This window comes from Schistocerca piceifrons, chromosome X, assembly GCF_021461385.2.
Source record: "Schistocerca piceifrons isolate TAMUIC-IGC-003096 chromosome X, iqSchPice1.1, whole genome shotgun sequence".
Taxonomy (NCBI): domain Eukaryota; kingdom Metazoa; phylum Arthropoda; class Insecta; order Orthoptera; family Acrididae; genus Schistocerca; species Schistocerca piceifrons.
In genome coordinates, this window is record NC_060149.1 from 481,943,379 (window position 1) to 481,961,484 (window position 18,106).

Here is an 18,106-nt window from a genome sequence, read left to right on the forward strand (position 1 = left end):
CTTCATGTAGGGAGACTTATGTTTTCTTCCAGCTACTGAGCACGGTTTTTTATGCAAGGGATCTACGATAGATTGTAGTTAAAAGAGGGGCTCATCAGCTGTAAGTCCTGTATAGAATCTCATAAGGATTCCATTGGGTCCTACAGCTGTGTCCAATTTTAGCGATTTCAGCTGTTCTTGACCAGTATTGACACTGATATATCACTCATCTTTGCAGCTGTGCGAGAACTGATTCGGGAAAATACCCCTGGAATTTCATTTGTAAAGGAACGTTTTAAAACCGAGTTCAGGGCTTCTGGTTTTGTTTTGCATCCCTCAGTTTCAGTCCCTGTCTCGTCCATGAGCGTCTGGATACTAACTGTGGTACCCCTGACAGCCTTCAGATATGACCAGAATTTCTATGCCTTTTATGATAGATTCTTCGAAAATTTTCTATTGCAGTAGTCAACGTAGGATTCACACATTGCTCTCTTGACAACCAAATGTATGTCATTCAGCATTTCCCTATCTATAACTCTATGTTTTGTTTTACACCTTTTATGCAGTACTCTGTGCTTCTTTAAAAGCTACTTTACAGTTATTGTAAACCATGGAGGATCCCTTCCATTGTGATCTGTTCTATGACGTACATGTCTATTAGGTGTATAGTCAACTATTCTTCTTAACCTTAACCACAGTTCTTGTACATGTTCCTCTACAGAGCTAAGTGTTTAGATTTCCTTACTGAGATACGACACTATTGCCTCTTTATCTGTTTTACTAACAATGTAAATCTTTCCACTTGTTTTAGTTGTCCTATGTACTTCGGTAGTTATTGTTGCTACAACTGGCTCATGGTCACTGACACGAGTTCCTACGTCGAATTCCTCAAAGACGCCAGGTCACTATTAGATCCAATGTACAGCATTCCCATCATGAGCGGAGTTCCGAACAATATGTTATAGGCAGTTCTCAGAGAACGCATTTAGTAATGTTTAACGCAGGACAACTTGTCACACCTACCACTTTCAAGAGTATAATTTTCAAAATCGACTGTTGGATGATTAACGCCTCCTTCAGTGAAGACAGTGTGATTGTGAAACTTACGTACTAATGAACTTAGGTTTTCTCTGAAGTCGACGAAAACGAAAGACGACTCAGATGGTCCGAGTTGGGTTGTAAAGAGGAGCTGCTCTCTATTTGCCTTCTCCCTACTTGGATTCGAGGTCACTGACTCATCACGTTGCAGACCATTTCCTACTGTGAAATAAGAACGCATTCGTTTAAGGAGATCGAAGTAAACAACCTGCGTACATTAGGTGATGATTAGATTCGTCACATGGAAATTATATTTTATAAAATTGGTGGTTCTCTTTTATGCTGGAGTTTCTGATACTAAGGGCCCAGAGACACTCATCCTCTTATCCTACTAACAATGATCCTGAATTTCACACATCTCATTTTTACATGTGATGGAACCTAACTGGGGATTAGAACAAGAAAAAATATCGAACACTTAAAAAGGGCCACGTAAGAGCCTGCCTGATGAACATATTCGCTGCTTTTACATGATTTGTTCTAACACATAATTCTTACTATCAAAGAAGGATAAAAAATTGATCACTAGAGCACATTAAGCCAGCGTATCTCTGTCACGGACATAGCCACCAGAAACCAATAACCAGTCAGTAATACATTGTGGGTGCTTGCAGTTTCTCTTAACAGTCTCCATTGTTTTTTTGTTGTGAATGTATGACCACGAGAGTACTGTCAACGTTCCTCCTCAGAACTTTCATGGTTTAATCTATATTTCTTTTGTTTCAGGTGAGGCCACAAGATGCAGAGGAGACAACGGTTGCACCCAGATCGTTTACCGTGGATTACGAGAACAACACTTTTCTTCTGGATGGAGAACCCTTCCGCTACGTAGCTGGCTCCTTACACTACTTTCGTCTGCCTCACCCCCTATGGCGAGATCGACTAAGAAAGTTGCGAGCTGCTGGTCTCAACGTAGTTTCAACGTAAGTTTCCTTAACCTGCTTCTCGTGAGCCGTTATTTCTTTCGACGGCAATGTAAGATGACCACTTACGTCCATAAGACTGTGCTCTTAAGAATCAAGTTCCGACTGAGAAGTATAAAGTATGCTGATTACTCGGTGTTATTTCATATGGTTGCGCGCGGCAGTACAGTGTGAACAATATGTAAAACAGAACTAAGGTACTGTTATTAAGCTAGACAGGAAATGAACATGTAGAATTGTCTGTTCGAAGTAGGTGACACTGCCTCATCGGCCGCAAAGACGCCATGCAGTCAGCACATGGGGGCTGGATGACTGACAACTTTCGCACAAGGATGCAGACCGACTTATACTTCGAAGGAGGGGACTGAAAAGGATCGAACGTATAGAGAGCCCCCGAGCATGCCACGAAAACTATCAACATTAGTGGGAAATCTGTAGCAGTATTCTTGAACTTATTCTGCTTTCAAACGATATGATCTACTTGGACTCAAATACTGGTCATTTTCATACAGGATATCCTAACAGCTACAAAAAAATGTGGCCATCTGGGTCCAGTGCATTCAGACTGTCAGCAAGCTTATGATATAAATTTAAGTTGACTGATAGTAAATATAATGTGTTATTATTAGCTACTTATTAAGGTTTGCGAAGCCACTGAGAATTTCTTGAATGCATGTCATCTTTTGTGGAGAGTAGTAGGAGAGTAATGGGTATTCTGGCCACCCCTCAGTCTTTATGAATAAAATTTCTGCCGTTGAGTCTCAGTAATGATAATAGACCAAATATATGACGATGACATCGCAGCTGGTCCCATTATATGATGTGACGAGATATCACAGTAACTGCCCACTATATTGTGAGGGAGGAGGAGAACAGAGCACAAGGGACGCGAAGTGGGAGATCAGGGGAGAGGAAACAGACATGCATGCAGCTATTTGTGACATCTCAAGGTCACTCTGTATGACTGAAAAATTGTATTGCATAAGCAAGATGACACAAGAACACACACACACACACACACACACACACACACACACACACACACACACACACACACACACATGGGTACGTCTGATAACGCTGACTTGCTGCTGCTTTATACTAGAAAAGTATGCCTTCATATAGTCTCGCTTACCACAAGCAACGTCATGAAAAATAAAATTTGGAAGTGGTAAAGCTCAAACAGACCATATTATGTCTATTTTAATAAAAAATACGTAAGGAAGAGATTCAATGTACCCATGGACATCCTTAAATTCTTAGACCATTGTCATGAACGAGAAGTTAGTAACCGCTTTTGTTTTTCCACAGCTGGAAAAATTAGCAACTGGATCATCGTTTCTACGGCCTTTCGGTGCATGTTTCTAGGCTCATACCTTCTATTGCACGGAGTTTCTTCCAACTTACAACACTTAACATAAGAACCTGTTTGTGAAGCCACACACTCAAGGGATGGTGATAAAATTTCAGAAATACTTACATTAAAGAAAATTAAGCTCTTGAGGATAAAAATTAATCCACAAACGTTAGTATTTAAGGAGTGAGAGAATTTTCATATGAGTTTTATGTGTGGTGTAAGAGTGGGCGAGAGATGATGACTAGACAATGGTGATACACAGACATACAGGCATTTTACCAAGATTTTTTTGAGACGATACTTAGTTTCATTAGAAAACTACGAATTATCACCAATATCACGATTTCTGTTAAAACCAAGGTTTTGCAATAACTAGAACACTTTCACGTCCAATGTTAAGTGGATTTTGCCGTTAAAAAGACGCCATGATTGGCATCTTGACTTTCCAGAATGGTCGTTACAGAACTTCTACAAAATTCACAGTTAATTTGTTAATAAAATGTAGTACCACTGTTGCCACCCGTAGCTCTCACTTGCTTACTTTTGGGTCTCCTGTAAAAGTCAACACGCGTTTCCACTATAGGTACAGTAACCATCGGGCCCCATGGACCAGCTCTTTAGACACCACGTTGTAGTAATATGCCGGCCGCGGTGGTCTCGCGGTTCTAGGCGCGCAGTCCGGAACCGTGCGACTGCTACGGTCGCAGGTTCGAATCCTGCCTCGGGCATGGATGTATGTGATGTCCTTAGGTTAGTTAGGTTTAAGTAGTTCTAAGTTCTAGGGGACTAATGACCACAGCAGTTGAGTCCCATAGTGTTCAGAGCCATTTTTTTGTAGTAATATACCTGACTGCTGAAGCCTCAGAACTGTACGGCATACTACCAGTTTTCAACGAGCAAACTGTTTCAGCAGCTTGTTGCTCGTTCGTCTCGACAACTTCATTAACAATAAGCATTAAGATAACAACGGCCAACGGCCATGCCGCAGTGGTAACACCAGTTCCCGTCAGATCACCGAAGTTAAGCGTTGTCGGGCTGGGCTAGCACTTGGATGAGTGACCATCCGGTCTGCCGAATGCTGTTGGCACGTGGTGTGCACTCAGCCCTTACGAAGCAAACTGAGGAGTTACTTGATTGAGAAATAGCGGCTCCGGTCTCTTAAACTGACATACGGCAAGTAGAGCGATGTGCTGACCACATGCCCCTCCCTATCTGCATCCAGTGATGCCTGTGAGCTAAGGATGAACGGCGGCCGGTCGGCACCGTTGGGCATTCATGGCCTGTTCGGTCGGAGTTTCGTTTAGTTTTATTAAGATGGCAACTCGAAAGTACGATCCCAACCGAAGCTTGGACTCATCTACCATGCCGCTCAGGTAGCTAATGCTAAAAAAATAGACTGCTGTTTTAGTATCATCTGTCTCTCACTCGCCATCATTAATCGTATATTTCAGTATTTTCTGTATGTAATTTTCTCCTGCTGACCATGTAGTGACTGTTGCTCCTGTAACATGTGCAAACTGAACAGTTTAATCATACTTTGCAACTCGTTTAAATGTTGTCAGAGCAATTAATTAAGAGAGATTCTTATATCTGTATCTGAGGATTTTATCCAGTATATCTGCTTCTTTAAAATTGTCTCTTATTTATGTAGCTTTGAAATCTCCCCACTTGTCCTTAATGTCTGTTAGCAGCTTGACCATAATCGCAGTGCTTTAGCTAGAAGCCAAGGTTAATTATGCCTGCAAGACGAGAGGAAGCTGATACCTGTGTCTCGAACTGAAGAGGAAGCTGTAAGAACGGTGTCCATTTTAGCAAGATCAGATAGCACCAGAAGAGGCTATTACGTTTTCTAGATAGCAAAATATCGCTTTTTAGTCAGAAAACAATTAGGAATGAGAAGGAGGAAGATCTTTCCTCTATCATGCTGTTAATAAACAACCTATCTGTTCGTATCTGCCTGGGGACTCACACTAAAGCTCAGGTATGAAGTTGAGGGAAAAACTGAAAAGAGGTAACATCAATTTACTATATGCAGCATGTAAAGAATGTAACATAGGATATGCACCACACTCACAACATAGTTCGACTGAGAGACCTCAAGCTGACCAAATCCTAACTGAGTAAATTAAGGAGGTCAATGAAAGCAAAACTTTCCATGTTGAGAATGGGTATCAAATAGAAGCGGAAAAATAAAAGATATAATGATGGAAATTCCTGACTGGGCTACAAATATTGAAAGAAGTGAAGGTAACAACTCGCCACAGAGTTGAGGTGTTGAGCAGTTGACAGCCACACAAACAACACTGGGAACTTCGTTAAACTTTAAATGAACACCTTCTTCAGACATAACTGAAACATAAAGAAACTATGTGTACATGCACCGCTACATGACTACACTGCAGCTGGAATGGAATGTGCTAAGTGGAAGTCGGGGGGGGGGGGGGGGGCGGGGGAGGGAAGTTGGGGTAGGTGGAGTTAGCGAGAGAAGAAAGGAGGAAGGAAGACAGAGAAGGGATGAAGGGATGGAGAGGAGGATCGTTGATGGCTGCAAGGGAGAGGCAGCAAGGGCACACTTTAGGAAAGTGGCTCTAATATGATGAAATCGCCCTGGCGCAGGCAGGACGAGTTATGTCTGGCACTCGATGAAGAAGAGGAGTGGGTTGAGAGCGGGAAGGGGAAATGGAAATTTGTGGTAAAGACTATGGGACCAAACTGCTGAGGTCACCGCTCCCTAGGCTTATGCACTACTTAATCTAACTCAAACTAACTTACGCTAAGGACAACACACTCACCCATGCCCGAGGGGGGAAGGGGAGGAGTAGAACAGAAGAGGCCAGCTGTGGAAAGAGGAGAGAGTGAGTGAAGAATAAGTGGGGCCATGGGAGCAAGCGAAAGGATATGGGTCAGGGGCAAGCAGGGATCGAGACAAGGAGCACTGTGGGGTCAAAAGATGTGTTGTAAGGAAAATTCTCATTTACTTAATTCATAGAAGATATTGTTAATCAGGAGGATTAACATACCAAGGGTTGTGCAGCAGTCATGGAGCTCGAGAATGTCATGCTCATAAGCATATTGTGCTATTGGGTGATCAACTGCGCTCTTGCTCACAGTTTGGCAGCAGCCACTCATTTGGGTGGACAGCTGGTTGATAATCATGCACGTGTAATAGATTGTGCAAATGCTAAATCAGAGTGGGTATTTGACTGCATGACACTACAACTCTTTATTGAAATACTTTCATGTAATGAATCTTGGGGCAATGTGTGGTCTGAAACGATTCCTTTGGCCAACTCTTTGTATTATGGTAGATCACACAGCCACGTAATATCTCCGTGAGCTAGGAGTAATAAATTTGCTGTGCATTGCATTGTATGAAGGGCTTTGATGAAAGTGATAAACTATAAATAACTTCACAGTCCGGAACCGCGAAACTGCTGCGGTCACAGATTCGAATCCTGCCTCGGGCATGGATGTGTGTGATGTCCTTAGGTTAGTTAGGTTTAAGTAGTTTAAGTTCTAGGGAACTGATGACCTCATATGTTAAGTCCCATAGTGCTCAGAGCCATTTGAACCATTTTTGAACTTCGCTGGCAAAGACTTGTTGTTTTAATACAATTATTTCAATCCCCAGAGAATTCTAAACTGTTGTGTCATGAACCAATTTACACACTGACGATATAAGAGTGCCTCAGTTTGCTACAGGTTCACCTAACATCTCATAGAAAAGTTCATGTTTAGTTCTTAGAATGAAATACGAATTGTTCATAAAAGAGAAAACTATCAAATGTTCATCAGTGTTTGAATGAACTCAAAATTTACTGTTACTCTAAGCTATTCCAAATCTGAAAGTAGTGGCATTATCACCAGTTATAACACTATACACTAATCAGCCAGAAGATTGTGACTACCTTCCTAACAGACGATATGTCCACCTTTGGCATTGATAACAGTGGCAACGCATCAAGGCATGGTAGCAATGAGACCTTGCTAGGATACTGGAGGGAGTTGGCACCACATCTGCACACAGAAGTCATCTGATTCCCGTAAATTCTGGGGAGGGGGACGACGAGCTCTGATACCATATTCAATCACATCCCAGCTGTGTTCGATTGGGGTTCAGATCTCGCGAGTTGGGGGGCCAGCACATTACCTGGAAATAGTCAATTTGTTCCTCGAACCACTCCAGCACACTCTTGATCTTATGAAATGGTGAATTATCTTGTTGAAAAATGCCACTGTCATCGGGAAAGATAATTGTCATGTCCGTGGTCTGCAACTCTGTGGAGTGTCCATGGTCTGCAACCAGTGTATGATACCCCTTGGCCATCATGGTGGCTTGCGCAAGCTCTACTGTACCTATGGATACGAACGTGAATGTTCCCTAGAGCATAATGAAGCTGCCGCCAGCTTGTCTCCATCCCACAGTACAGGAGTCAATGAGCTGTTCCCCTGAAAGACGACGGATTCGTACCCTTCCATCAGCACGACCAAGAAGGTATCTGGATTCATCAGACCATGCAATAGTCTGCTAATGCACCAATGTCCAGTGCCGCTTGTCACCTGCCCATTTCATCTGTAGTTGCCAATGTCATGGTGTTAACACTGGCACATGCATGAGTCGTCTGATGTGGAGGCCCATCGTTAGGAGGGGTGTTGTGTGTTCAGACACATTTTTACACTGCCCAGCACTAAAGTCTGATGTTAGTTCCGCCACAGTCCACTGTCTGTCGTTTTTTACCAGTCTCCCAGCCTATGACGTCCGACATCTGTAATGAGAGGTGGCCGCCTAACACCACAACATCTGGACGCCGTTTCATTTTGGTTTCACCATGTATTGAAGAAACTCACCGCAGTACTCCTTGAACACCCGACAGCTCGTGCAGTTTTCGAAATGCTCGTGCCAAACCTCCGGGCCATCACAATCTGCCCTCTGTCAAACTCAGATATATCACACACCTTCCCCATTCTGCACACAGTCCGCCTGCTTAGCTGGGTGGTAACGTGCTTGCCCCCATGCACTGAGCCTGGGTTCGGTTCCCAGCCGGGTTGGAGATTTTTTCCGCTTGTGGACTGGGTGTTGCGTTGTCCTCATCATCGGTTGCAAGTCACCCAAGGTAGCGCCGACTGAAATAAGACTTGCACTTGGCGACCAAACCCGAATGGGACAAGCTGGCCAACAATGCCATGCGATCATTTCATTTTTTAATTCTACGTACAGACGTGGTGAACCCGCGCAGTGGTGAATTCGCCCTGGCCCAGGAAGGGGAAGTTGTGTCTGCTATTTGATGAAGCAGAGGAGTGGGTTGAGAGGGGGGAGGAGTAGAACGGAAGAAGAGGGCGACCATGGAAAGAGATTTATGTATCTCTCTCAGATTGCAAAGGCTGTTTGAACCCTCTGTGTCATGTGCTAACAGACCCATCGCACTGCCAGCTAGTACATACCATAATTATTTAATGAGTTAATATATAAGTGTGAGGACAGTATCGCAAGATGCGCGCTGATGTTCCAATTAAAATGACATGTAGAACCCACATCTTCGATGAAAACTACAATCTATCATCATTAACTGTAGCAAAGAATTCGAGGGATCCATGATATATTATTTTTAGAAGAGGGGCTAACTCAGCAGTAAATTTAGTATAGGATCTGATAGGGATTCCAATGGTCCCTGGAATTCTGTTCAATTGTAACGATTTCAGCTATTTCTCAACACCAGTGACGCTAATACTGATTTTACTCATCTTCTCGGTTGTGCGACAATTAAACTGGGGCATTTCTCCTGCATTAGTATCAGTTCCTGTTTGATTCGCAAATAACTTGTCACTGAATATGGTGCCCCTAACAGCCTTTACACACGAGCATGATTTTTGTGCGTTTTGTGAAAGATCATTTGGCAATATTCTGCTACAGTATTCACTGAAGGCTTCACGTATTGTTCTCTTGACAGCCACACGCGTTTCATTCACCATCTCTCTATCTATTGCCCTATGCTTTGTTTTACACTTGTTACCAATGGTCTCGTTTCTGAAGAAGTTTGTTTACAGTGACTATATACCATGGAGGGTCCCTTCCAGTATGGACTGTTCTACTACGTACATACCTATCCAGTGCATGGTCAACTGTTTTTTTAAGCTAAAGCCATAGTTCATCTATATACTCCTGTCCTGCGCTGAAAGTTTCAAGTTTCTCATCGAGGTATGAAACTAACGTTTTTTATCTAGTTTACTGAAAATATATGTCTTTCTACTTGTTCTGATTGTCCGTGTACTTTGGTAATCATTGTCGCCACAACCGCGTCATTGTCACTGGTTCCAGATTCTTTGTGGACATCCGCAAAAGAGGTCAGGTCTGTTTGTTGTCATTAGATATAATTTATTCCACATCGAGTGGTGTTCTGCACTATCTTTTCTAGGTAGTTTTCAGAGAAGGCATTCGATAATGTTTCATAGGAAAATTAACAGGTGTTAGTGGTGGACGTGAAAAAACATCCAAATTGATTGGTGGATCACTAAAGCCTCCACCGATGATTATAGTGTGATTGGAGAAGTTATGTACAAGCAAACTGGGGTTTTCTCCAAAGCTTTCCGTTACATCAGGAGGCGAGTCTGGCAGGCGATAGAAGGATACAATTACCATTTTATGCCCACCCCTGATACTACTGAGTCTTGCCGAAAGAATCTCACGTGCTGCTTCAGTTTCTATCTAGGTGGATTTTACTTTCTTGTCTGCTCCGACAAATGTACAACTTCCATTTCCTGTTAGCCTACCCTTTCCATGAATACTTCAATTATCCCCAAAAATCTCACTGCTACTAATTTCAGATTTCAACCGGCTTTCTGTAAGTAATATTATGTGAGCTTCACTGCTTGCCAGGAGAACTTCAAACTCTGGCACTTCGTTGCGGATGCTTCAGCAATTAACTATTATGATTTTAATACTTCCGACTGGCCGCCTGGAGGGGGCATTCTTTTGGACTTTACACTTCTGGGTCTGCTACAGCCAGCGGTGGATACATATGGGGGCCGCGCGGGTCGCCCCCACCCCCCTCCCCAGGCCATGCGGTGTCACACGCATTGCCACCCGCGCCGCCCCCGCCAGTCAGCCTGCACGCTATTCGTTCGTTTCTTTCATAAGTAGGCTCGAATGAATCGAGTTATCGAGTAGTTGCACTTTCCTATGTAGCACGCGCGTCCATGTCATCGTGTTTTGTACGTTTCTGTCTGGCACATAGATAGCTAACACATACCTACGAAAAAAGTCGCTGCCATTCTAGTGATCTCGATATGTTATTCTGTCTGGCATTTGTTCGAGAAAAGTCGCGAATATTCTACTGTTTTCTTATACAGAGAACCTGCGATACGCAGCGTTATAAATACGGACTATTCGCCGAATAGGAAGCTAGTTTACATTCAGAAGCAGAAATGGTAAGACTGAAGAAATGAATAAGTAAAAAGTTCTAGTTGCAGCAAGTGCAAGTGTGAATGTTAGTCAAGACTGAGAATGATCTGTTGATTGTGAAGTATTAATAACAGTGATTCATAGTAATTTCTCAATAAAAATATTGTTACGAGACTCGTAATAATATTTTTACTAATAACGTAACAATAGTTACGAGTTAGGTATGGGAAACTAAACTCTGCATGTGGCTTGATTATTTTTTATTACGGTAAAATTAAAGGTAGCTCAAGATATCTTTAGCGCCCCCTTCTTGAGGTTTTTCTGTATCTTTCACTGACTGCAGCTGTCGTTATGTGGACTGGATGGAGAGTCACCTAATGTGCACCACACACATAGTCAGCTACCTGATGTGTAGTATACCTGACCTATTTAGAAGAACTCTACAGTTCTCTACTCTATGGCGCAAATTCAGGAAGTCGCAGCCTAGGTTGTCACAGAACCCTCGAGGTCTTTGATACAGTCCTACTCGACTCAGAACGAGGAGGCTATGATCGGTTCTGGAGGCAACGCTGCAAATTGTGACCTTCGTTTAAAATCTGTGCGCAAGGTTGATCTTCTCAAACTTACCTGCCAGTCGCTGAATTGATCCAAATATGAACTCGGAGCCCGGACGCCAGGCATAATTTGTTCCAATGTGCGCCAGAATCTGCAGTTGCTTGAACCCTGTTCCCTCAATAGCTGTTAGAATCACCTCTTCAGCATGTTGAATGATACTCTCAGGTCATCACTTATTTACGATTAATGTAGATAATATGTCAGTTACACTCTGCTACAGCAACTAAACCACAAGCGCTGATTTAATACTACAAATTAGTTTGTGCACAGAGTTACAACGCTGTTTCAAGTAACCTCATCAGTACTCTTTTTTTCCATCGTGCTCAAAACACGAAAAAACATATCGTACGATTTAGCCCTATTACAAAATCCCAAGTCAAATGCACACTTATGCATGTCCATGTCCTTGGCTGTGTATGTACACAGATGCACCTTCAACAGTAAATATGCAAAGCATATCCCGTGATTTTCTTCTTACAGAATGAGCCAAGTTCAAACAGTCAACAATAAGCATAACATGCAGAAATATACTAGGTCATGCAACACGGAACTTCGGCTTTGCTTCCGTTCTCACATCCTTTCTTATAACTAGTGTGGAAACTTACCGGACTCTTGCAATAATAGTAAGGGAAGTTAGGGTTAACTGTACCTGTTTTTTTCTTCCCTTGAAATGTTATTTAAAATTGGGTCTTTCTAAAAATTTTGCCGGCCGGAGTGGCCGTGCATTTCTAGGCGCTACAGTCTGGAACCGCGTGACCGCTACGGTCGCAGGTTCGAATCCTGCCTCGGGCATGGATGTGTGTGATGTCCTTAGGTTAGTTAGGTTTAAGTAGTTCTAAGTTATGGGGGACTGATGACCACAGCAGTTAAGTCCCATAGTGCTCAGAACCATTTGAACCATTTTTTTTTCTAAAAATTTTATGCATGTAGGCTTATCTAGAGGAAAGCATATAAAAAACTAAAGGGACTTCCATTCTTGCAATAGCTGACAGATTTTACAGGACTAGAGAAGACTTTTGACCCCACGTTTGAACCATTTAACCTCATTGGCAGTGTTAACTGGACCATATCTGATGGTTAACTGGACCTTTCGTTTAAATAAATGAATTACAGGGCCTTAAACATAAAAATGTATTGCAGCAACATCAGAAACAATGCTAAACAAACCTTTATGACAATATCAATGAAAAAACTCGGAAATAACGAAATTAGTGCACTATGAATTTAGCGACATCAATCTGGAACCACATAATTTTTTTGAATACTGAGTCCTGGTGTCATGTACTGGATTGGGTAGTTTGGAAATTATTTTATTTGAAGCAATAAAGGTATTACCTTCTTCTGCAGCTTCAAATTGTTACTAGAAGCAACTCTCTTTCAAAAATTTACTTTGCAGCCACCATCGTATACTACAATAACTTCAGCAACATAATTGCAACCATTCGCGACAGTTTTCCTTTCTGTTTGACTGAAATGAAGTCTCTTTCTTCACTGTTACAAAATTTTCAGTACCACTATCGCTGAAGAGCCGAAAAGACTGGTACACCTGCCCAATATCGTGCAGGGCCCCTGCGAGCACGCAGAAGTGCCGCAGTACGATGTGGCATGTACTCAACTAACATCTGAAGTAGTGCTCGAGGGTACTGACAACATGAATCCTGCAGGGCTGTTCACAAATCCGTAAGTCCACGAGGCGTGGAGATCTCTTCTGAACAGTGCATTGCAAGGTATCCCAGATATGCTCAATAATGTTCATTTCTGGAGAGTATGGTGATCAGTGGAAGTGTTTAAACTCAGAAGAGTCTTCTTGGAGACGCTATACAGCAATTCTGGACATGTGGGGTGTCACATTGTCCTACTGGAATTGCTGAAGTCCGTTGGAATGCATAATGAACATGAACGGATGCAGGTGACCAGACATGATGCTAACGTACATGTCACCTGTCAGAGTCGTATCTAGACGTATCAGGAGTCCCATATCACTGCAACTTCACATGCTCCACACCATTACAGAGCCTTCACCAGCTTGAACAGTCTCCTGCTGACATGCAGGGTCCATGGATTCATGAAGTTTTCTCCATGCCCGTACGTGTCCATCCACTCGATAAAATTTGAAACAAGGCTCGTCTGACCAGGCAACGTGTTTGCAGGCATCAACAGTCCAATGTCAGTGCTGACAGGCCCAGGCGAGGCATAAAGCTTTGTGTCATGCGGGCCTTCGGCTCCAAAAGCCTGTATCAATGATGTTATGTCAAATGGTTCACACACTGACACTTGTTGATGGCTCGGTGTTGAAATCTGCAACAATTCGGGGAAGGGCTGCACTGCTGTCACATTGAACGATTGTTTTCAGTCATCATTGGTCCCATTCTAGCAGTATCTTTTTCTGGCCACAGCAATGTTGGAGATTTGATGTTTTACCGGATTCCTGATATTGATGGTACACTCGTGAAATGGCCGTACAGGAAAATCCCCACTTCATAGCTACCTCAGAGATGCTGTGTCCCATCGCTCATATGCCAACTATAACACCACGTTCAAACTCACTTAAATCTTGATAACCTGCCATTGTAGCAGCAGTAACTGATCTAACAACTGAGCCAGACACTTGTTGTCTTATATAGGTGCTGTCGACTGCAGCGCCACATTCTGCCTGTTTACATATATCTGTATTTGAATACGCAGTCCTATAGCAGTTTCTTTGGCACTTCACTGTATGTGCAAGTCATTATCAGATGAATCGATCTACTGGGGTACTGGACATGATCATCGTCGGAGTTGTTGCTGCTCGCTTCCAATTTCTGGCGTTTTAGTGAAGGCTTTACTTCATTTAATGTATGCTTTTTTTGCAATTCCTTTGATCTTATGGCTTTTGCTGCTGTGTCTAACTATTGGTTAGCTGGTGTACTGGTGACGATAGTTGATTTACCTTTCTTTCTACCTCTTATTGTTTTCCATGCACTGGTCTTAATATATGGCCAAACTTGCGCAGGATGAATAATTTCTATTTGCTGAGCTTCTGTCTGACGTCCGGTGTTGTCCACATTGCCATCTGCACGTTTGTTTGCAGCTTCTCCCAGTGAGTTATCTGCAGTTTTCTGCTGAACTGGCAGAAGTCTGCTCATTACATATGATGACAAAAAAATATTGGTCAGTAAGTATGTTTAACTGAAAGGTTCGATACCACTGACACTAAGTCCTATTAAGATGTTGGAGACAGTAAACGCCAAAGGATAGGCTACACCTACAAGGCTTGTGCTTTCATGTATGGTAATTCTGGAGACAATAGTGGGGATTCCTGTGAAATTACTCATTGGATTAATTCATCAACACCTTAGTGGGATTAACTGAATTGGTCTACTTAACCTCATACTTTGGTGGTCCAGTTAACCCCATCTTCACTTTATCAGCAATCTTCGCAAAGGTGGCAAAATGGCTCCATGCACAGATTATATTCCATGGAGTACCATAAAGCAATAGACAGAGAATTTAACTCAAACAAAGAAAACAGTACGCTATCAGTAATTAAAACTTCAGAAGAATTTGTTAGATGTGAAACAAATTACTCTTACCAGTGGATTTAACATTTTTATATGCGCAGCCCAGTCACATTTTTGTGACCACTGCTTACGTTTGGTGTCAACATGCAGTAACCACTCACAGATGGTAGTTAGCAGTACTAACAGTGGATATATAAAGTGTGTCAAGTGGATGTAGAGAACAGTGCAGTTGTTGTAACGTGGAAATAGAGCAATTTATCTGATGTCCAACATGGCATGGTCATTGGCTTTTTGACCAAGGGTGGAATGTTTCCGAAATGGCTAAGTTTGTGCCACCAATGTTAAAGCATACCATGCATGACAAAATGATTGGTGCTGAGGCAGCTGTGGTGCAATACGGGCAATAGATGAGAGAAATGAACAAAGCCTGCAGAGATGTGCATGGGAGAATAGACATGCAACTGTGGAGCAGCTGATCACACAAATGAACCTAGGGGCTAACAACAGTGTCTTCTCAGTGACCGTTCAGTGAAAGTTGCTGCATTTGGACCTTCACAGCAAGTGCCTGGTTCACACAGCTCTGCTGACTGCAGTTCATTGGCAACAAAGGCTGGAATTTGCACACCAGTACCACAACTGGACATCCACTCAGTGGTGACAGGTTAAATTTTCAGATGAAGTATGTTTAATGCTCCATTGAACAGATGGTCGTTGGAATGTGGCATGAAACTTGTGAAAGCAAACACCCTACAACAATTGTCGGAGGGGTCTGGCCAGATGGCATTCTCGAATGACTTCATCATTCTGGAAAGCACAGCGGGTCAATGCAAGTATGCATCTATCTTTTGAGACCATGTCCACCCCTACATGTTATTTGTTTTTCCTCAGCACAATGGCATCTACAAGCAGGACAATGTAATGTGTCACACAGCTCACAGTGTATGTTATATGGTTCAAAGAGCACCAGGATGAGTTTACCATACCCCTGGATTTAAACCCAATTTAGAATCTGTGGGACCACCTCAGGCAAGCTGTTCATGTCACAGATCCTCAACTGAGGAACCTAGTAGTGCTGGCCATTGCATTGGAGTAGGCATGGTTCCACATCCTTAGCAGTGCCTTCCATAACCTCACTGAATCTTTTTCTGCATGTCTCACAGCTGTTCACACTGTAAAAGGTGGCTATTGCCATTGCCATTGACTTTTGGCAGATGGTTGCATTAATGTGACTGGACAGTGTATATCAAAGAATTTAGCTGACATATAGCAGCCATCTAAGGTCATATAGCACTCTGAACCTATGAAAACGAATTTATGGTAGGAAAAAAATAATTTTCTCTTGTGAATAGTTAATTTATGTGATGGTCCAAGTAACACCAAGGTTTAGTTAAACCTGACCTACTCTATTGCCTCAGATCAGTGTCAGCAGGCAGAGGTTGTGAAACCCATAAATTCTTCAGTAGATATTGGAAAAATCTATGGTGCCATTGCCATTTACAGGTTTCCCATGAAAACTGACTGTGAGAAATAAATCAAAACATCACATTTTCATAAAATTATAACTGTCTTTTGTAAATGATTTTTTTCTAACTCACCACATACTATATAGCCTATGTAAGAGTTATTGGTTTTGAATACACAAAACAGTTTAGTTTCTCCATGATTATTTCTGAATTATTAAATATAGCGTTCCCACCTCTGTGGCTGAGGATGTGCACAGAGTGGAAATATCTATGTTAAGCTATTGGCACTCGAGTGGCAATATACACTGCCTTAACCATCTCTTTCTGCAGAAAATATGCAACAACACTACCTTTTAATTATGCATCAGTATTGTACTAGCTCAGGACTGCACAGAACGCAGTTGGAGTATAACTAAATACTTATGTTCAGACAGGGATATGAACCCTGTTCTCCTTTAAAGGGAGTCAACTGCCTTAACCATTGTGGTCAGTAAGTTAAAATATTTCCATTCAATGATGTCCTACACTACAGTATTTTGGGTTAACTCTTCATCTGGGCCAAAGATATTAATGGTTAATGCTCCCTGCCACCGTTGGATAACCAGCTGCAGCAGCAAGTCGTATACTCCTAGCTCACTCATTTGTTACATAGTTTAATTCTTAATTTCTTTGCGTGTTTTTGGTACTTACATTGTTTAATTCATAAATTTCGGGCGTATTATAGTATTTGAGAGTTGTAGCATCGCGTTTTAGTACCTGAATAGTGTAAAATCACGTAGTCTCCTTCCACCGCCGAGCAGTGTGTCAGCAGTGCGCAAGTAGCAGCATTACTGCATTTACTAATCTTGTATTTTAATAACCGTTTCAATTTTGTGTCGATTTGTTTGCGCTCTCTGTAGATTAATTCAGACGTTCTTCGCACAACAGTTTTTAGCATGGATAGGGACTGCAACTGCTGTGTTCGGATGCAGGCTGAGTTGGCATCCCTTCGCTCCCAGCTTCAGGCAGTGTTGGCTTCGGTCACACAGCTTGAGGCTGTTGCCAATGGGCATCACTGTGGGGGTCCGGATGGGGGTTTGTCGGGGACGGCCAGCTCGTCCCACGCATCCCCCGATCGGACTACGACTGTGGTTGCCCGGGATACTGCCCGCATTGAGGCTGATCCCTCGCCTGTGATAGAGTGGGAGGTCGTCTCAAGGTGTGGCAGGGGCAAAAGACATTCCCAAGGGCTGAACGGAAGGCCTCTCCAGTTTGTCTGACGAACCGGTTTCAGGCTCTGTCTCAGGCTGATACTGATCTTCGGCCTGACATGGCTGCAGGTCCTGTTCCAGAGGTTGCCCCTCAGTCTGCAAGATCCGGGCAGTCGCAGAGGGTGGGCTTACTGGTAGTTGGGAGCTCCAACGTCAGGCGCGTAATGGGGTCCCTTAGGGATATGGCAGCAAGAGAGGGGAAGAAAACCAATGTGCACTCCGTGTGCATACCGGGGGGAGTCATTCCAGATGTGGAAAGGGTCCTTCCGGAGGCCATGAAGGGTACAGGGTGCACCCATCTGCAGGTGGTCGCTCATGTTGGCACCAATGATGTGTGTCGCTATGGATTGGAGGAAATCCTCTCTGGTTTCCGGCGGCTATCTGATTTGGTGAAGACTGCCAGTCTCGCTAGCGGGATGAAAGCAGAGCTCACCATCTGGAGCATCGTCGACAGGACTGACTGCGGACCTTTGGTACAGAGCCGAGTGGAGGGTCTGAATCAGAGGCTGAGACGGTTCTGCG

The 18,106-nt window shown here is 43.0% G+C and overlaps 1 protein-coding gene and 1 pseudogene across 1 annotated transcript in view; both read left to right on the top strand.

The window, feature by feature from the left end:
- The window catches only part of LOC124722062 (beta-galactosidase-like), a 305,764-nt gene that overhangs the window by 143,242 nt on the left and 144,416 nt on the right, over window positions 1–18,106 (top strand). The window contains exon 2 of the mRNA XM_047247258.1: window positions 1,804–2,000. Coding sequence (XP_047103214.1) covers window positions 1,804–2,000 — 197 coding nt within the window. The remainder of the gene's footprint in view (window positions 1–1,803; window positions 2,001–18,106) is intronic.
- LOC124723763 lies at window positions 4,327–4,444 on the top strand (annotated as a pseudogene).